Consider the following 22022-nt stretch of genomic DNA (forward strand, 5'->3'; position numbering starts at 1 on the left):
GAGAGAAGGAGAAACTAAATCTGCTTTCAGCAGTGCTATGGAATGATTGCTTATGCAATGGATGCCTAAAATGTCTAATAATTTTAATTTCTATGTCTGCATTTTCCTTTTTGCCATGTAAATTAGTAAATAAATGCCTGCATTGATATAGTCAAGAAATAAAACTTTTAAACAAATGCGTTTACAATAAAGAGACCTGGCTGAAGCATTTTCCGTGGATTACCTTTCCATCAAAGGGATCAGAACAAAAACATACCATGCAGATACATTTACTTATTTATTTAGTACTCAGGAACCCACGTGGATTTTCCCATCACTCACCCACCAAACAAAAGAAAACCCCACAGACCAACGTAAGGACTTGCATTATCCCATTCTGAGCATTTCAGTGCATCCCATGAAAGCTGTTGAGAGTGAACACTGAGACTCAGAAAGCCATCATAACACAGCTGTGTAATGTTGTGGCCATGGCTAAGAACTGACACTGATATTTGCGGTCCTGCGACTTGGGAGTTTTGCTGCTTGTATAATTAAACTTCTAAAGGATCCGGAGAAGATCCCTCTGATCTTGAACAGCTCATTTTTCAGCTCTGTGTGTACCACTACCATCTACTGGCCTAACCGAGACTGACTCTGTTTCCAAGCTCCAAGAGCAACCATAATTCACGTCACCTCAGAACACCTAACGCCAGTCAATTTGCTCCTGATGGTTACTTACACGAGGGCTGCATCAGATTGTAAGAGATCAGCACTGGCCTGCAGGGGTTTAAAACCAACATTCCAGTGATTACCAAAGGAAATATTTTATTATTATAGCTCAAGAAGAGGCTTTTTTTTTTTTTAGCTGACAATTCAGAGCCTAGTTGCTGAATGTGCAATTTAGCTTTTAACCAAAAAATTCTGCTTATATACAAATGCCCTGGAGGAAAGGTATGCCACAGATTTCATTACAGTGGGTTTATTATTACAAGAGACTGAGGATGCCTGTTACTACACTAAGAGAGAGGCAACATGATGAAAAAAAATAGCAGGGGCTAAATTAAACAGGAATTTGTGCGATGGTGCCCTGGGAACCAAAGCTGGTCAAGTCTCACAGAGTGTGAGGAAACCTTCTGTTCCCTACACTCCCTCTGGAGTGTACTGCGCAGATTTCAAGTGGCCCCATAGCTCCTTCCTTGTCGCGACCCAGCCACAAACTGTGTCTGTGACGAGAGGAATATCCCTACGCAAAGAAAGGCAGCACTGCACCCAGGAGAGGCACAGCTAGAAAGGGCTGCATAGGTGTCATGTTGCCCACTTACAGCCTTGTGCCACAACCCTTCGCTCTGCCTGGTCATGCTGGATACCTCCGCCATGCATATGTCCCCATCGCAGGCTCCAGTCCAGTTGGGATGTGACAGTTGCATCAGGCATCTCCTTCCCTGGGACTACTTTCCCAAGGACTGCTAAAGGGATCAGGAGGTAAATTTTCTCCTGGAATACAGTCTGCAAAAATAAGCACATGGATTTTTTCCAAACCCTAGTATCTGGCAGACATGCTTGTCAGATGTTGGTCTGAATGTATCTCTCTCTGATGGGGATACCCTTCCATCCCCCAAGCATGGAGGTGCTATGAAAACATCTAACACTTCCCTTTCAGTAAACACATGCGAAGAGGCTAGCACAGCAGAGGAAACCACCAACATTCATTTGCCAGCTCAGGCTCTGGTGAACCTAGTTCTTGGGCATGGGAAGCACTTCGGTGTATCTCTGCAATGTTTGTGGCAGAAATGAACGGGCTCCCACACAACACAGCCTCCACAGTCCAGCAGGAAAACTCCTCCAGCCCATCACTCATCCCTGGTGCCCCAGCTCCCAGGGCTGCAGGGAACAGGCAATAGGCTGGAAGAATATCTGTGCATGAGCGCCATGCTCCCATCCATCATCCTCACTAATGGTGCTGTGGCTCCTTCCTCCTCTCCGCACCTTATGCACACATGTCCTGGGGCATCCTCATCCACACCTTGGGAAATGCTGGGACCACCACGTGTGTGGAGACTGTCTGCAGTGCCCAGGTCTAGGTCCAGCCATGTAGCCAGAGAGCAGGCTGGTGCAGCTGTCCCTCTCCTACCAGGATAACCTGGTGTGAAGCCTGGGGACTGCTGTTACGAGACACTAAAGCCTGGCAGCTAATTAAAGCTGGGGAAAGATTCAGGAAGAATTACAGCACAGAAAATTACTATTCACGCTTTAATTTTCCAGTTGAAATACTACAGTGAATCTCACAGCCGATATCATCAAGGTCAGCAGTAAAAAGAGTCACCACATACTCCGTTCAGGAACAGTATGGAAGGACCTCTGATTAAGGGAAAACAAATGAAAGCTATGGGTAACAAAATCCAGAATGAAGACTAGAAACAATCAGTGATTACACTCTTGAGTGAGTAATACCTGCAATTACAAAAGTTAAATGATAAAAGACTTAAAAATAAATATTTAAGGATCTGTTCCCTCAAACCCCTTTCAAAGTAGGAAGAAAACACCGCTTGAACTATTTTTCCCTCAATGCAAGATCATCTACATCGGAGTTGATGTTATAATCAGTGATCACTATTTTGAGGGTAGGGTTATTTATTATACCACTGCCCTTCAAATATATTTAAAAGATTACAACATACCTCAAGGAAAATTGATTAAATGCTTATGTCAAGTTTTCTGGAAAAAAAAATACACCTTCATTAACCACATCAAAATGCGACAAGAGCCTGCATAACTGGTATAACAGCATCATAGTCTGATAAATACATGTCCTTGGAGATGACACGGCTTGCTCTAGCAAACAAAAAGCACCTTGCCAAGCCACTGTGCTTGCTGGTGCTGCAGGAAGGCAGCTTCTACACACTTGTCAGTGAATGCGATGAAAGGGATTTGTTGGTGTAAGTTCCTCCAACTGTAGTTTAAATAGGCGACATTCTCATGGGGAAGGGAGAGATGGTCACACCCTTTTTTCTTCCTTTTCTTTTGGTGGTAAAGAAGCTATCACAGTTCATACATATCAACAGCAGATTATCTGGGAATTGCACTCAAAAGATGCAGTACACAAATTCTGATAGTGGACTTCACGTAAAAACAGTCCCATAGACAAATCTAGAGGACTAAACGTTTGAGTTTCTAAAACATTACTGAACACTAATGTATGGGGTCAAGCCATTAGACAAAATATACACAGAAAAGCTGTTTGTATTTTATATGACGGAATAAATCTCAGATTAGAGAACTTGTGATAGCTACACCCATAGAGGTTATTTGAAACAGTAAATTGAAAATGATATTGGCATCAAAATCATCTGCAGCCTCTTTGACATTTTGAATGGTTCTGTAAACCAGCACAGAAATAGTCTATGTAATAACAATTTTTTAAAATAGCCCTATACATAATCATGACAAGAACAGGCAATTTTTGTTTCTAGAATTGGCCATGTGAAATCTAACTAAAAGGCAGTCATACATTCCTGTGCACATGCACAAATAGTGTGTAAAAACATTTCAGTTGGCCTTGGCTGCTTGCTTAATTCTGAGGAACATACCTCCTCTGTCTTAGGGCTTTTGCAAAATTGTTACAATGAGTCATCTTAAAACAAACAAACCAACAAACCTAACAATAACTGCAGCCCTTTGCAGCAGCTTTAAGAGATGACTGAAGGCACAGTAAATCCATTCCAAAGTAACTTGTCATGACTAACCATTTGTTTTTCCATGCTGCAATAAAAACAAAAAATAAAATCCCTGAAAATCTCCCGGGTATTTTCAGAGGCGTGGGTGGAGGACTGGTTAGGGTGGTGGAAGTCCCACGGAGAGCAGGCGATGCTGTCCCGGGCCCCTGTAACTGAGGTAGTGCAGAGACCCACGCCGGGTCCTTCACAGCCGCCAGCCTGCAGCCCAGCTGGCCTGTGGAATCATCTCCTTCATTAGCACCTTCGTACAAACGCTGAAAGTGAAAAGTGTCCTGAGGGTCTGCTACATGGGGTTATAGGACTATAGCACCCTTTGGGAACAGCAGTGTGGCTCCCTCACACATTGTCCTTAGCTGCCGAGAGCAGGGTCTCAGAGGAGTGTACACGAATACTGCAGAAATACTGTAGGTGAACAGTAAAACAATTTATTACCATAACTTCAGCGAGATTTATAAGAGGTTTTGAACAGATATTGCCCAAAAATATCTTTAAATGAGGTTGATGGCATTCCATTTCTAAAATAACTCAGGTGAGAGATCACACGGTTAAATCATTAACAGGCTGCTGGATGCATCTCAACTATATTAACTTCAGGATGACAAAGCCCATATGCCATTATATCGCTAGACTAATTTATTTTCTAATGTGAACTAAGCATCGTGGGTCGAACCACCAGAACTCTGGCACTCCCAAGTCAAAAGTGATTTCATTGGAAATCTGCCTGGCAAGAATCCTCTGTCTGAAAAAATAACTGTTCAGTTTGCAGAAGGAATGGCTATTAAGAAAAAAAACCCTACCCCATAAACCTCGGAAAATGTTTTAGAGCTCCTAAATTCAAGGCCAAATTCTAATGCTGGCTCATGAGCAGATTCTGCAATGTAAAAAAACCAAAACACAAAAGCCCAAATGTCCATGAAGGAAAAAGTTGCATGAAAATGCCCATGGCTGTGGGGCCTCAGACACGACTGCTCCATGTGAGAGGCTGGAGGTTTATGGTGTGGGAGTATTTTCAGTTCCTGGCTTGTCCCCGAGAAGACAATTTTTCCATGGTTCTGCCTTGTGTCCTCACCTCATCCTGCCACAAAGCAAAAGCTCTCCAGGGTAGGGAGCCCCTGTGGCATTCACACCAATGGCTACAAGGCTTCCTCTGAACACGGGTGCCCCAAGGGACTCCCGAGAAGATCATGGAGTTTCACACAGAAGACAATGACCACTTGCTACTTTTGATGAATTAATTGTCGTCACTTCTCTCAAAATCAGAAATGAGGATGCTTTCTTCCAGAGCAGGAACATCAGCGTTAATCTGTGGCAAATAGGCATTTCTGACCCACAGTATCCTGCGGAAGAGCTGGTTATTCTGTTTGTGCAGGCACCACAGAAACAGGGAAATGGCAGCCAACATCACCAGCGTCACGAGAACAGCCAGAGCCACAAGCCCACGGTATGATGCTATAAGGGAAGGACAGAAATTGTTACTAAGCAGATATAGCTATAATTATAGATAACTCTAAATATAAACATACAGATGTTTTATGGAAAACATTATTACTCCTTATAAGTCACGCATTTTAAATTACAGGTTTAACAGTGAAAAATGTTACTTCACAAAGTATTGGCTCAAAATGTGTTATTACTGCTTCTAAAAAAAAATTAAGAAAGTATAGAAGGAACTTACCTTTTTCAGAGGGTTCTGTTGCATTGATATCTGAAATAGAATCCAGAACTGTCATAAAATTACCCACAGAGCTAACAAAAGTTGCTATATATACTCACTGTAAAATTGATACCGAGAAGATAACCTACCCAAAGCCATGCAAGGGCAGGCTGTTCTTTGTTTAATTGGAACCATGTCAATGGGATTCCAACTGGCCAAGTTAAACTTGACCTAACCTGTTAGCTAAAATCGCTTACATTTGGCGGAACATATTAATTGACATTTGGGCAAGGATGAACAGCACTATTTAAACCCACTTTTTAAAGCAGAAATGCAGAAGCGGGACTGTGCGGCAGCAGATTAACCTAGTGGCTGAGTCCAACAGTGACTCAGGCATTTTGGGTGGACTCTGGAAACACTTCAGCTCTCTCACAGACCCACGTTCCTACTGACACGGTGTCCGTGCAGCTCTCCCGGGCTGCACCTGCCCATGCTGTGAGGTCTGCGGGTCAGCCTGATGCTCTGCACATGGCTCGCCCATACAACGGAAAGTCGTACCGCAGTCGGCGATAACACAACAGCTGCCCAGGCTCCTCAAAAGAAAGCTACCCTGGCTGACTGGGTTTTTTGTCAGTATTTTTTCTAATCCCAAGGGACAGAATTATTTAAATGAAAACGAAGAGCAAGTAAACAAGCAACAAGGAACATTTTAAACAATGGTTATAAGGACACAACCACCTTCTTTCATGGAAGCACATACCTGCATCCATTTTACATACAAAACCTTTTTTTTCTCTGCACGGAGATAATTGCCAGACTCCATCTGTGGTCCTCAGGCTGATACAAAAATTCCCTTTGAGATGATCAAATTCAGGCTCCCTGATGCCCCAGTTAGAATAATTTAAGGGAGAACCATCAAGCCAGGAGATTGTCTCATCTAAGGGCATAAGTTATAAATCATTATAAAATAGCATAGTATTTTGATAAATATCTCTGTTTCAGTTGCACTTACCCTCACTTAAAAAAAAAAAAAAACAACTGTACTTCGTCTGCTTGGCCACTATATTACCTTTTTTTTTCCTTGCAGGATTTATAAACAACCTATGCATTTGACACAGAAGGTGGCCTGTAGTGCTTCTTTAAGAACAAAGGGATTCACATGCATGCATACATAATGAGTTTTCAGAATACTAACAAGTAACGATTACAGAAAGCTTGGCTGATTTTACTGCATCATAAACAGGTCATAAGCAGTGAAAAAAAATCTCAAAAAGTAACAAGGGTTTTGGAAGATAGGTACACTAACATTAAAATGACAAAAAACCAAACCAGGTTCTTACAAACAGTTCTCTTCCACTCAAAACTTACTCTCTGTAACAAGCAGGATGTTCAACCAAACCATTTGCACTGAATAACCAAAACTGTGCAATTCTTCCAAAATGAAGGCATTTTCATCTTCATCTTGAATAGTCAGAAGATTTGATCCTATAAATTAAACACAGAACACATTTTCAAACAATCCATGTGATTAAAATAAAATATTGCATTTCAAAAAGTTAGTATTATAAGCCTTAACTGAAAACCTTGAGAAGAATGGTTATGCATTGTAAGTTCTTAAATTTGCAATTAACGTGAAAATGTTCAGCATGATATAAAACTGTTCTTACATGATTCTAAAACAAGTTTGAAGGGGAAAAAATAATTTTATGTGTATTTTCAGAAATCAGTATTTTCACAAGGAAAGGAACAACAGTTTCATAGTTGGCTTATGAGCTTCACTATCGTTATCATGAACTAGAGAAAACACACGACATTATTTCAGCCAGTTCAGAAAACACGTATTTTTTTTTAAGATATTAGGATGATATTTTGCAGCTACAAAATAATCACTTACTTTGATTTTTGCAGACTTCATATGCAGTATCAAAACTTGTGCCCTGCAGAACTGTGGAAAAGCTGTAGCAACTGTTTTTGAATTTGATCCAGGGAACAGTTTTTTCTGAACATAAGCCTTTATAGGCAGTAAGTTTCTTTTCTGTGATAGAAATAACAGCACGGGTTTATTGGCACATCATACACATTAATATAACATTCCACGTGCAGTTTTGCAGTAATGCTAATAAACACATTATTGGGTTATGCCTCTATTTTTCAAAGTGAAAATTTAGTATATATTTGTATTGGAAGAGTAAAGCTGGTTTTACTTCTGATCAGAAGCCTTGCTTGATTGCAACAGCAAATCAGGACAATCTAACTGGTACTGATGTGCAGAGGGTGCTGTGAGCAAAGTACAGATCAGAGCATTCCAGGCTGCCCAGCATCTCCCAGAGGGCTGGGGATTTCCAAGGACTGCAGAGATTCTCTCCTCTAAGCCACAGAGGTAACTTGTGCCAAATACCACGGCACAGAGGACAGCTTCCCACCGTGAGCAGCTGCCAGCCCCCCTGGAGTGCAATGTGCTGCAGCAAAGAGCCCCTCTGACTCAGGGCAACCCTACAAGCTCATTTTGTGATACCCAGCATCACTTCCCAGTAGATTCAGCTACGTTACCTATAGTCTCACAAGCCTCCTACTTTGCTACAAAACACATTTTTTAAAAATTAAGTAAACCTTAGGCTATATATGATTACATAACATGACAAACACATTGGAAAATCAGTCAGCTTCATGACAAAAACCACGATAAAGAATAATTTTTGTCCTGAAGGATTCCAAAATAGCTTCCTTCTCAACAGGTCCAAAAGCTGTAATAAATGCAGACAAACCCCTGGTGACCAATACCACTAAATAGGAACTCTTTTGAGAACTGGATGCTGCCAAAGACTGCAGTCTTGCACTGAATGCAGTTCCAGACCTGAATTTTAGATTCAGATGAAGCCCAGGTAATCGACAGAGTATTGCAGGAAGCTCAACATATTTTAGGATACAGGAAAATATTCTTATCTTTACAACAAAAAGTTGCAAAATCTTTTATGTGCAACCAGTGAAAATATGCCTCTGATTTTTCATTTTGCTCTAAATGCTTCCCTTCTCCCATCCCCCAGTTAACTGTGGCAAACCGAATTTATTTCCCTTCAAGCTAGGTTATTAGCAATCATTATTTTTCACAGATAATACAGTGTTCACTGAGGAGACATGTTAGGTAATCTTCCTGTTCCTTTTCTATTGTGAAAGTTCTCTTTCCGTTCTTTTACGGACCAGACCTGATGACAAATAATTTAGGGGGGAAAATGGTTTCACAAATAGAAGACAAAGCAAGGAAATGCCAGAAATATACTTCAGTTTTGAATAATACTATCATCATTGCTCAACCTCAAGCCAATTAATTTCCTTTCATACACTTCCACTGCCAATACACACATTCGGAGCTGCAAGGATCTCATATAACGGTTAACTCTGACTTACTGGGTGGCACATGGCAAACTGCTCCTTGCAGAAGTCGTTCACAGTTGGCACTCCTCCAGTGCCCCGAAGTATCCATGTAAACACAGCTACCAAAGGCCTGGGACTCGTCATCTTCCCAGAAGGTAAACAAAGACCTAGTCCCATCTGACCATTCAAAGTTAAGCCCGTTCTGCCAAAACAAATTTCAGATTATCTTTCCGATATGCTTTAGCACCACACAAGTTCATCTTCTCCTGGTGGCATTCTCACCAGGTATTACAGAATGTCTTTTACTTTTCCAAAGGCTGGGTAGATCCAGAAGGATCTACAAAAGGCAGATCCCAAGGATCCTCCCAACTTACTTCTGGGAGACCACACACTACATCTAACCTGCTGTTTTCAGCAAGTGGTTATTTGGGCCGTTGAGACACTACAAATGAAACAACATCACTTCAATGCTGACACTACAAGAGACTTTTTGTTTGTTTTTTAAATGTTTTCTATGGATTTTAGTTTTCATTAGTCATAGCACCAAAGCGGCTCTCATTAGACTTATACATTAGGTTGCAAAAAAATTGTTAGGGCTCAAGCTTCCCAGGACTTCCCGTGACTTCAAATGAACGACACAGCTCATTAGCTTGTTATCGGAAAAACTCCACGGCGGTATCACATTCACAGCCAGGGAGCCCACTACGTACATCCGAAGTGAACAGCCCGATCCAGTGGTTGTAGCCCAGCTGATTCACAATGACCGTGAGGAAAGATTGGTGATACTGGTCCGTAATGCTGACCAACTCTGCCCCATTTGCCATGCAGGTTTTCAAAGCTGAAGACCATGTAAAATTCCCACGTATTAATTTATACATTCTGTTTCCATATTCTAAAGTATCTGGCACAGGGTACATTTCAGATGCATTGATGACATGTCTGGATGTGTCTGTTATTAAACAGAAAGAAAGGATTTATTTATTTTTTAACACAGATTGAACATAGCAGAATAGCTCCTAAAAAATCAGAACTATCCTTAAAAACAAATCTAAAAATTGCAAACTCCTTGGTTTCAGGAAGGCATTGTGAGCTTTAACAAGAAAAAGACAATGACTGCTAGAGCAGGATCTGAAATTCCATCACAGCACAAAACTCATCACAGGAGTGAATGAGTTTAATGTATCTCACACACACACACAAAAACCAAACAACAAAAAAACCAAAACCCTGGATAGAGTTAGTTCCACTGACTGGACCTTTGAAGGTCTGTAAGAAATCATCTGGGATCTAGACGTATCCCAAACGTCCAATAGTAGTGGGCTGCAGAGTGCTCTTATCCCAGATACCATGCATGTAATTTAGATTACCCCTTTTTTGACCCATTATTTTTAATGATTTCCAAGTTCAGTTTACAGCAGAAAGCCTGACCTCACAAGTGATTATACTGGCACAACCGAGAGGATGACAAACTTTTGCTTATGGTACAACTGCGTGCTCGGGAGCTTCCTGAGCTCATCTGTACAATCCACGAGTCAACGCAGAGAGGATCACAGTATTGGCACTTAAAGAGAAATCCTCTGTGCATGGAGACTTAAATCTGTTTTTGATGATAAACTAACATATCAATGTCCAAAACAATGAAAGGAAGAAGCGGAGGTTTTAGATTTAAGAAATATAAAAAGGTAGAGCCTTCCATAAGAAAAAAACATCAAGAGGCAGAGACCATCTGCACCCCAGCCCAGTCTGTGATGCTGCTGCGCTTGCTTTTCTAGAGGAGGCAAATGCCTTTGCTAATGTGTATGAATGCTCACAGTATACTTTAAACAAGGCTGTTAAAGCAATGCCTCAATTTTAATCCCCTTTGTCAGTTTGGATAAGTTACTTCTGTCTGTAAAACTTCTCTGTGATTACAAAATGAAATGGTTACTCTGCTATGAGGTGGAGTGGTTTTAGAATTGGTTCCCATTATGACTAAGAGAGGAGTGTTAACAAGCATATTAAAATAGTACACATTTATTATTTTTCATTCACAAATCATTTACAATTAGAAATTTCTAATTAATAAAAAGTTCTGTTCTTTTAGTTAGAGTGCTAACTGAAGCACTCTATTTTGCTCCAGCTTTCAGTGTGTGTCACTGTTTAAGAAAAGGCAGGAAGTGCAGGAAAATCCCAACTCAAGCATCCCTAAGAGATCAGAGTCCAGTTCAGCTCTCCTGCTGGTGTATTTCATTTTAGCCTCCTACAGAGAATAATTCAAAAAAGGGAAGATGGGATGCAGGCAGGATAGCAGAAGCAAAGCACCATCTCATCTTCCCAGGAGCTGACACATTTGTTTGGACATTTGAGCAAATTTAGCAGTTCACTACTGCCAGCAAGAGGCTGTCCCACCTCTCCCTTCCGTGCTCCTCTGCTCTTCCAGCTCACATACCCATGCACAGGTCTGGCACCTGCCTGACCCTGCATTGGGCTGATGCAGCCTGGAAAAATGGCATAAAATGACATCAGCTGAGGGCAGGGGGCAAGTAGGGGGAAGGGGAAAAGACCAGAGTGTTTTCTGCTGAATTAGCAAGCTGAGCTGCTCGATGGTTTGGGAGCGTGCCGTGGGTGTCACAGTAGGGAGGCAGGACTGCCCCCCTCACCCCCAGGAGCACCCTGCTGCGCATGGGGCAGGCGGGCAGCACCGAGCCCAAGGCACAGCGCAGCCCCCCCCATTGCCACGGTGCTTTGGCCAGGGCCCATCGGCCACTCTCACGTGCACCTGACCAGGGAACACGGGAGGGTCCTGGTCACCCACTGCAGCCCCATCCCTCCCCAGGCACCCTGCAGCCTGGCCGGGGGCAGCGGCTCTCCTTCCTGCCTCTTAATGCCTTTGCCATCTGTCTGAAGCAGCAGCAAGGGTTAAAAAATAAACACTGGGGAGGTAAACTAAACAAACCAGCAGGAAAATGCATGCATTTATTTTTTCTACGCTATGTGCAGGATTACTCCAGCACTAATCAATGATGTCAAATACAGCTATGGTTTGCTAAAGCCACATGTGAGCGCTGCCCAAAGCTTGTATTTGTTTATTCTACCTCTCAACTCACTCTCCCTGCCTGCCAGGCAGCCAGCAGGAGGGGATTGTCTCTTTAGACCCAGGGTTTAACTAAGCGGTGCTATATAAAGCTGAGCCATATAAAACCACCCTCGCAGTAAGCAGGCACCCAAGGACACTCCCTACAGGCTCAGATCACTTCCCTCCTTTGCTTTAGGGTTAATAATTTGTCGCTGGTCTATTTTGGTAACATGTGCTGGCAGCTTCCCGCTGGCAGCCCCTGGGATGGGGCTCCCAAGCTGCCCGAGCACCCCAGGGAAGCCAGCGGCTCCCGATGCGGGAGGCAGTGCCAGAGCGTGGCTTGAGGAAACCAAACAATGCGTGTGCCCCACAAAAGCTTCGTGCTTCAGGCAAGTGAACTTCACGGTAACAGAACTACAGAAGCGTGAAAAGAAAAGCCAAACTCTATTTGATCAGCCAGTTGGTCCGCACTGTTCACATTCATCGAGTCTGATCCAATATTGCAAGTTGTGTCCTCCCCCACCAAATAAAAATAATAAAAAAATATCATATTTTAATAAAAAATACCCTCAGTTTTGCCTTTCGTGATTTTGTGTGGTTACTCTGCTGCCATGACAGACACATGAAATTTCATCTCTATTCCTGATTCTGATACGCAACAGAAAGCTCAGTTAGAAAGAGAACTTAATAACAGAACATTTTTCTAGAAATTACTTCTACATCACAGCTATTGATTTATTAAATAGTGAAAAGCTAGACTATCTAAATATCAAACTATCTTAGAAAACCTTCATGTTCCTGGTTTTACAGACTCCTATGGCAAGCTGCTTCTAGATGACAATAAAGATTAATTCATTATAGTAAGAAAAGAGAATAGAAGCAAAGCAAAGCAAAATAAAACCTTACCCTGAGTCTTTTGGCAGACAAATCCATAATTTTTCTGACAGTTTTCTAAGTACCATTTTCCCGTAAAATAAAAATTAGGGTTATTTGATACCAGTGTACATAGAGGAAGTTGTTCTTGAATGTTTGCACTGTTATACCGCTGTCTCTGCAATCAACATCGAAACTTACATTAATTTAAAAAGACACTGTGTAAAACAATGCATAATCATTACATTAAATTTAGAATAATTACCTGAAAGTCACTATTACAAGTATTTAGGTGGAACAATGAAGGCTCCCACATACACAACCTGAAGCAATAACCTCGCAATAAAAAGGTCACAAGCTTTCACTCAACAAACTAAAATACTAAGCCCAATATAGACTAACATGGCATAAACCAACATACTAAAATGCAAACTTTATAATCTTACTCCTGAACATTGTTCAGCCCCAGCATACGATCCTAACCATCTAATTTAAACTATGTTGCTTAAATGCACTTGCAAGAGAATGTGACTACAGCCACCGATTACGTGAATAGCTGTCTCAGTAGTTCCTTTTTTGCCGCCTCTAGTTATGCCCATAAATACGTGCCCACAGCTGTCTGAAGTAGCAAAAATTAAGAGAAGACTAAGTTGCTGTAACAAGTTTGGCCTTGTCTTTGCGGCAGTTGGGATTTTTATGGACAAAACAACTTTGCACTGTCCTTAAACCACCTGGAAATACTCACATCCACTACTTCGACTGGAGACCAGTTGGAATACATTGGAGGATTTTCATTCACCCATTTTTCATAATCGTCACTCTGGAAACCTATCCAAACACTGGTTTTCTGTCCAAATAGATTCATTGTTATGAAAGCTGGAAAATTAGACAGGAATAAATGGATCAACTCTTTTCCAACAGATTAAAGCACTGAAAAAATTGATTACTAGTCAATGACACTACATAGTTACTAGAAAGTAAGAACATGAGCAATATTTCAGTATCATCTAAATGTATCAGTTAAATTGATTAACTTCAGTTGGGTTAGGATCTACCCATTAACTAATAAGTCTTCCAGAAACTTTCACATCAGCTTGAAGAGCTTGAACAACTGAAGTTCAGGGCACTGTCCCACTGGAAGTTTTTCTCAGTTTTAGCTGAGAATACGATTCCTCAGCTAAAGATGTCCAGTGAGATTCCTCCCACCTCCACATAAAGTTTTACAGATGTATGAAATTCAACCACAGATTTTTATTAAAGGGATTATAATTATTTCTGAAGTGCTGGCATTTATTTCTCTGACAGTTCCAGCCTAGTGCTATGCTTATGTGCTATCCTATAGATCAGGTTTAAAGTACTATTAAAGGGTAAAAATGAGATTGCTTTTGTAACAGGGTTATGTTGCATTTCCAAGGTAGAAATCTTACATAGCAAATTTTTAAATGGGTGTTCCATTTTTTTTTTTCTATTTCTAATGCATGGTAGTAAGAACAACAGAAATTGTAATTGCTCCTCAAAACACCTATCGTATGGCTCAGTGAATATTTGAATCTTTATATTTTGAGAACTGGGAAAGAGAAACACTGATTTGTTTAAAGCAATGGAACCATGCGTAGGATCTGAACGATCTTTTTTTCCAAGATGAAACTATACTACAGCATCCTAACGAAGAGGAAATTTTGTTTGTTTAACAATATTTTCAGTACTTTACCTTGTTCCAGCTCATCTTCAAGGGAAGCAAGTGACCCATCATAGCTACTGCAGAACTCTTGCGCAGAGTACCAGTTTCTCAGATGCTCTCGATCCTTTGGAATTTGTATCAGAAAACACTGTTTAAAAAACCCCAAGAATTTATCAGTCACTAAGAGTGATCACTAAAACATTTCACACACCATTACTGACTATTAAATACTTCATTAGTTTCTGTCCTGCACAGGACCTCTCCAGCATGCTTGGTATCTTTCTCAGCTATGATCAGGCTTGGATTCCAATCGGTTACTATAGGCAAACACAATCTGGGCTACATTTATCCTTTTAAGTCACTGCAGTTCAGCACCGGGATAAATCTGCCCACTTCAATGCATGTTGCTATTAAAGAACATATGTATTTAAGAGAAGCCTGATGAAATAATTGCCTTTTGACCTTCAACTGCAAATAGATTTTGGTTTGTGATTATCTTTGATGAATCCTATCTGAAACAGCTTCTTTCAGAGAACGGCAGAGGTTAGGGATCCACTTAGGACAATTTCAAGAGTCTTTTATGGTCTCAAAACAGTCTCTGGGCCCTTGTTGCACTAAGTGGAAAAGAGAGGATGGAGCAGGCTTTTTACAGCAAATGCACAAATCCACTTAGATAGCTTTTGCATATATGAGTATTCTCTTCTTTGAGCCAAACAAAATATTTGACACCTTATTAGGACAACTTCTGTGTGCAAAGCTACTTCATAGCCATAAGCCTTTGTATCACTGTGTCAGTAGTCAGCAACCTAATGGCTCTGCTTTCAAAAAGGAAGAAAATCTTCAAATATTGGAAAATCCTTAAGAAGTCCAATTTCTGTCATAAATGTGGAAAGCATTTTGAATAATCAAACAGCAGAAAAAAATGTTTTACTTTGAATCCAAAGTGCAACCAGCCTTTGGGACACGTTCCTTGTTGGTTCTGGTCTTTTGGAATCTCTTTCTCTATTTTCCATGCAATTTTACGTTTACAAATACAGGGAAGAGAGACAGTACAGTTTTCATCACCCCAGAGTCCTGTGTAAAAAGAAAAATCATAGCTCAATATAGGCTTCAGAAGTGGAAAGGGTTTTTTTCTTAGCTAGCTTTACTGGTTGAGATGAGATTCTAGATGAAATACATTTGGACATACTGCATTCAGTGAATTTGATGGTTCCTGGGGCTCATACTTTTATTCCCAGTTTGATTTTATTAAGTTAAACCAAGTCCTCCAAACTGAGTCACATAACATATGTCTACATCATCATGTATTTAAAAAAATACCAGTTATTAAAAAAAAAAAAAAAAAAAAAAAAGGAAAGTTAAAGAAGTGATGCCTTCCAGATAAAATAGTTTGACTTCCTTACATTGAAAATTTTTGGCAAGATCCAGGTACTGACCTAAAATGCTGACCTGCTTAGGAGGAAAATAGATTTTTCAGTGCACTCATCAAGCTGTTGACCAGCTCCCATCTGCTGGCCAGCTGAGGGGAGGTCAGGCATCTCTTCCTTTTGTCCGATACTAACTACAGTAATGCAATGCCAAACTTAAGCATTCGAACATTGTGAATCGAAATCCGAAGAGTACACGTGGGGAAAACTAGAAGGTTTTACATTTTTTCAGTTTTGGCTTTTGAGGCCGAGATTACAAGAGTGCAGCTGGGTTACTTCTCACAAATACAAAGCTGGATATTTTGATCCATGGACTTTTTCCATGGAACCTGATATGTTCACTTCATCATATGAATTGCACCTCTTCAGAAAACAGAGACTGTAAGATGACAGAAATCACTGGAACCACCAGCACTGTAAATTGTTTTTGTATTACTGTAGTAAAATATAGAGCTATGTGATGATGTAAAGGCTAGCACCAAAACCATGGTACCCCAAAATCCCTCAGCAGATTGGCTATGGGATCAAAAATAAGTTAGAAACCTCAGTATTTAAAGTTGTGTGCTGACAGAACAGTTTATAAATATAGGAAAAAATGTTGCTCATTCCATCTGGCTCATTTGGTTATGAGAAAACTGACTGTAAAAACTAGCAATATATTAACATTTTTGCTGTGCCACTTAACAGATTCTTAAGGAAAACTAAACTATAAGTATCACTGGAATTTTTGTATTCTGACATTAGAGAACTGGAACTATTAATATACTTTTAAATCCTACAACCTAGTCTCTAAGCATATTAATAATATTTCACTATTATTTTCTTCACTATAAAAGCAACTATGCAAATTATAACTCTGTAACATGACTTTAATATGGATTGCATTTATTGAGAGCAATTAAAAAAAATAACCTCTTTGGCCAACAACAGAATCAAGTCACAACTCCTGCAGCAAAAAGAAATATAAAATAAACCTGTTTGTGATGAAATGAAGCCACATCTTCTCCCTGGTTTCTGCAGATCTCGTTCCCATCCTTCATTCCAGTTCTGGTATTTTACTGGTGATTCATCTCTCCAGCTGTTAATGTTAAGTGTGTAGTTACACTTCTTTTCTATCCTTACCCAAAAATACAACCTCCATTAAAAGCATTTGTAAGGAGATACAAGCTAAAATGTAACCTTTTATTTTTTTTTATATATATATATATTTATACATATATAATATATAACCAAGTCTTAAAAAAAACCCCAGATAACCAACTACAAGGTTGATATTCATGTCTTTGGCTTGTATCTTTTATAACCCTTTCAGAAGAAATACTGTAACGTGGAGGTAGATTAAGGGTAATATATTCTGAATGATATTTACATGAGAACCGAAGTTGTCTCTTGAATATCCCACTCAGTCATCAAAATTTTAGTCCATCAGACTCAACGGCAGCCTGTAAACAGGGCATGCCAAGCACAACTCACAGCAGCTGAAGCGTAGGTACTCTTACCGAAATTCATCACTGAGGTTTTCTGCGTGCAATCCAATCCACCAGTGAACATCACTACTCGATAGCTATAAAAAAAACATGTTTTGCCATATGTTTAGCTGTTGTCACCCTCTTATCAAAGCGTTAACAAACTCTTAAAGTCAGACTCTATTCAGGCAAATACCATCTCCACTGGGTTCCAATGGGAAGAAGAGTTGCTAAATCCTGCCCATGTTAACTCACGTCACTTCAGTAAGATTATTCGTGGAAGTAGAGCCTGATTTATCCCCCAGTTTCCATCGGATTGCTGATGTTAACTTCTGTAAACTAGGAATTTACAATCTTTAATGTTTCCAAAACTTATTCTATCAACATTTACTGACTTTGTATAGCTCATACAAGAGAATTTTAGAGATGCTTTCCAGACTGATTGCTGTTCTCATGGAAGGGTCTAGACCTCCACTCCTAAAAGGCAAAGCATTATGGAAAAGTCTCAGAAATAATGTAATTCAGTCAATTCTTATTGCTGTGCTGACTTGATTCTGCCTTAAACTATGAGTGGGCGTCACTTTCAGGGTTAGCCACTCAATAGTCATAGTTTAGAGGTCTTTGGGAAAGAGCCAACAAAACCAAAAAAAGTTCTGAACGTGGAGGACACTAGAAAAGCCACCCTGTCACTGAGAAGCACTTATTTTTTACCAGAAAAAACCAAGTGCAGCCTGTGTTGAGGCAGCCACACTGTGTTCGGAGTTACAGTTAGGGTCTCACCAGCTTACAGCTTATATGGTCAAATGAAGAAAATAGACAGTTCTGACCAAGAAGAGACTCGGGAACAGTCTGATGTGGTATGGCCTGGCCCCTGAGTTTAGTTTTCTAATCGCAGCACTCAGCCTACACATACAATTTTTAAAGAAACAGTGCAAAATGTGATTTCAAATTCCACGCTAAGAAAGTTTGACCACATTTTCCAATGACACATGCAAAGTCTATTTGGACTGCTGAGTGTTATTATAGTGATTGCCATCCTTGCTCCTGCTTCTACAGGAAACCAGTTACAATTACTTAGGGACACACCTGGCCATACTGGGAGAGCTTAGCCAAAGGCAGCAGGCTTCAAAATAGCTGCAGATCTTATATTCTGAGACAACACCTCAAGGAAGTTAAGGTGATTTCCAGTGCCAAGGGGCTGACCTTGGCTTTTCCATGGCAGAATGCTCACAAACTGCCATCACCCCCACTAATTTTAACAATAAATCCGCTTTTAAAAGATCTCCTGTAAGTAAACATGATTTTAAAGAGCATTCTGATGAGCCATTTTAACTGGCTTAAAGTTGGAAAAAACACATCTTTTATATAATTTTTTAAGTCATAAACATTCATTGTTTGCTAAAGGCAGTAATTACATCACATCACAATCTGTGGTAGATGTGGAAGAAGACAGCCTAGCCAGTTATGCTGCTCTTTCATTATAAGCTATTTCTGCCATGAACTGTTTGGTTTAAATCCGGTTCATCATTTTTTAATACAAAATTACTTAAATAGCAGATAAAAATAACACATAATTCTTTGGAAACATAAAAACCCCATCTTAATACAACACAATTTTACTTATGCTTTCTATTAGAGCTTAAAAGCTGAGAAGGCTGTACACAGTGCAAGCAAAACTAAGTGTGGGTCAAGAGCTTTCCTACCCAGAACAAGTGGTTCTTTTAAAGATTACACTATGACATCTCTTTACATTACAGCCATAGAATTTTGCCCTTGGTAAGGTATACAGACTATTTTTATTCAGGTATGGTTTGGTTTTTTTAAAAATTTATTTTCCTTGTTTTGCTTTTACTGAGAACACCTAAAAGAAAACAGACAATTTTCTTGATAATTCATCTGCTCCTTGCAGCTATTTCTCAGTTTCAAAGCTGTTTGTTACATCAGAGTGGTTCTACAGAAATTCTGCTTTCATCCAGAGGAGGGAATTTAGAGGCAGATGTCTTTTCCCCCATATAAATATCCATAGTGACAAAGTGGTTTAATTCAGGGGACATCGTACAAACGTGTGGATGCATGGGAATGTTGCACGAGCTGGCATCACAGAGGAAAAGGCAATCTATCATCCACAGTCATAAGCACCCACCTCTGTGGTTTAGAGTTCTAGATTTAATTAAGGTGCAGAGAAATTCTTCATTCTTAGCCAGCTCTGCCCAAAAGTAACTTTTCAAATCATCATGTTGAAGATTTAAACCATGAAGAACGTTTGAAACATCTGGACTTACTGCCTACATCATGCTCATATACCCACAGAAATGTCCCTGGGTATCGCTACCTGATGACCAGCTGCAAGTTACTGAATGTTCCCAGAGCATAACTGTGGACCTGTGTGGGATCAAGAGACATCCTGGTGGATGCAGATGTTCACTGTGTGAACACCTGAGGAACCACAGCAGGTCCCCCTGGTCATCAAGGGGTGGTGGAAGACGAAGAAACAGAGGATGTACACCAGATACGAAACAAACCTTTCTCTTTACTCCTAACTACTTTCATAACTTTGGGATAGGAAGCTGGTTTTTGCTGCTCTCAGGCCTTTTGAGGCAGACCGATCGACCTGCTCATTAGCAGAGATGATTCTGCAGATTCTGAAACGTTACTGACCTCAGCTAAATAGGGCTTCAGGGAGGGATGTGGGAAATGGAGACAGCCAGAGAATTATTTCTGAAGTAAAACGTCTTTCGGATTCTACCTGGAGCAGCAGGCAGCCAGATATTCCAAAAGATGCAGCAGAAAACAGGCAGTTACTCCCTGAGGGTTTATTTTTTCAAAGGAGCTGTTTCTCTTACCTTCTTAATTTTATTTTGAATAAAGGCTTGTTCACCAGAAGAATTTATCGTTGCCATTCCACTGCGAAGCCAGCCACAGACAAACTCATAGGTTTCCCAGTCCGTAGGACTGACATGGAAAAGATATTCTGCTCCTTGATAATACGACCATGGCAGTTCTAGAAAATGAGCAAAAGGGTCAGTGGCGTGCAGGGGTAAAAACGCATTTCAAGTCTCATTCTTCGTGACCCCCACAGACCACCTTCTGCCACATGTCAGAGGACAAATACACCACAATTAACAGCAGAACCATATTTAACATATCCATTTATGAAAAAAATAAGATGCACTGAGGTGGTTTTTTTTTTAATCTCTATCCTGTGATATTACAGCAATTAAGATAAATTAAGAGATAAATTAAGCAATTAAGATAAATTAAGAGAGTTGCCCAGCCTTTGCAAAAAGGCAGTTTAAATATGATAAAGAGGTTATTAAAGTTCTGTGCTTATTACAGGCAACATGCCTTTACCTAACCAAAGTAGTATCTGATGTTGCAGTGTTCCTAAACAAAAGTGGCAGATTTTGATCTGTAGCAACAAGTTCCTACAGAGTTCCTTAATGCAACTTGAGCATTTTAGTTATTTTATTTTGAACAACGGCTTAAATTGTATTTTCAAGTTATGTTTCAAGATGTAAAAAAAGAAAATGTTTCCATACCAGCTATGTACCAAGACGGACTCTTTGGTTTAACACCTGCAAAAACATGTCAATAAATTAAAACATTACTGATTAAGAATGAAAAGAGAAATTTCACTGAAATTGCTTTCTCCACACAGTAAGCATTTAATCAAAATCATGACGAAAACTGCTATTCTCATTCAGGGACAAAAAGTAAACGTGATAAAATAATTGGCACACTTACTAAACAACTTTTTTTGTAACCTTTATAAATAAGAATTTTTATTAACTCCTGCTAACTAGCTGCTAACCATTGCTATCCATTTTTAATCTGACTGCACAGATTAGACCTGTTAACTGGCCAACAAACCCCAAAGGCCACACACAGCTTTGCCATGATTTCATGCACAAGACCACTGAGGAGAATCCCAGGTGTGGCTAGAAAGCAGGCTTTTAGATACTTTTTTTCCTTGTCTCTCCTGATTTGCAAGTAACAGGTACAATAGAGAATTTACGTTAATTAACATTTCACCTTTTGGTATTTTGCATATCCATTCACGCTTTTCATTGCAGTGTGCTGGAAAGACTGTTCGATTTACTTTGAACACACCACAGTTTCTTGAGCCATCTTCAATGTATTTGCTCTCCAAAAATGAAGATACAACCTGAAAACAGCACATTTGTTATCTTTCACTAGCAATGCAAGATGAAGCATTTCAAAATCTCATTGTGGAGAAAAAGGAAGGATTTGGAGGTGTACGGTAAGAACATTGTAAGCAACAACTACAGGAACACCTAAATTATGGCGGGAAAATCCCAAAAATAGAGTCCATAATCACATTCTCCTAATGTTCTGTTCAACTTTCTCATCTTATATCACACTCTTTCTTTGTAAAATAATTGAATACCCATGAAACCTAACAATTTTTTTATGTGATTAGCAGCAGTTGCCCACATCTACCAGCCTTTGTTTTGGTTCAACATGTCGCAGAATTGAACTTTGCACTCACATTCTGAAATGACTTAAGTAGCAATGGCAGAGCTGGCACTGTTAAGGCTGAAAACCAGTTACAATTTAAAAACTGACCCTTCTTCAGTTGTTCAGTGTTTATAACCCAGGTACTAACCATTGGGGTGCCACATGGCACCAACATCCTCAAGTATGCAAAATCAAAAGCGGTATTAAAAAAGAAAACACATAGCTCAGAATGCAAGCATGAACCTTGCACAGTCATAGAACAAAACCCACAACATTTAAGCACAGCTCTAAAGCTTTCCAGT

General features: G+C 40.0%; 1 protein-coding gene across 1 annotated transcript in view; it reads right to left on the minus strand.

Moving 5' to 3' along the window:
* Positions 1-2217: 2217 nt before the first annotated feature.
* The window catches only part of PLA2R1 (phospholipase A2 receptor 1), a 43324-nt gene continuing 23519 nt past the window's right edge, over positions 2218-22022 (minus strand). Inside the window, exons 15-30 of the mRNA XM_040602821.1 lie at positions 21274-21406; positions 20781-20816; positions 20085-20242; positions 17275-17339; positions 16750-16853; positions 15280-15422; positions 14379-14496; positions 13413-13543; positions 12701-12845; positions 9450-9688; positions 8773-8941; positions 7262-7402; positions 6736-6852; positions 6128-6304; positions 5389-5418; positions 2218-5162 (exon numbers count right to left, since the gene is read on the minus strand). Coding sequence (XP_040458755.1) covers positions 4945-5162; positions 5389-5418; positions 6128-6304; positions 6736-6852; positions 7262-7402; positions 8773-8941; positions 9450-9688; positions 12701-12845; positions 13413-13543; positions 14379-14496; positions 15280-15422; positions 16750-16853; positions 17275-17339; positions 20085-20242; positions 20781-20816; positions 21274-21406 — 2124 coding nt within the window. The 3' untranslated portion in view covers positions 2218-4944. The remainder of the gene's footprint in view (positions 5163-5388; positions 5419-6127; positions 6305-6735; positions 6853-7261; positions 7403-8772; positions 8942-9449; positions 9689-12700; positions 12846-13412; positions 13544-14378; positions 14497-15279; positions 15423-16749; positions 16854-17274; positions 17340-20084; positions 20243-20780; positions 20817-21273; positions 21407-22022) is intronic.

This window comes from Falco naumanni, chromosome 8, assembly GCF_017639655.2.
Source record: "Falco naumanni isolate bFalNau1 chromosome 8, bFalNau1.pat, whole genome shotgun sequence".
In the NCBI taxonomy this organism is placed as follows: Eukaryota; Metazoa; Chordata; class Aves; order Falconiformes; family Falconidae; genus Falco; species Falco naumanni.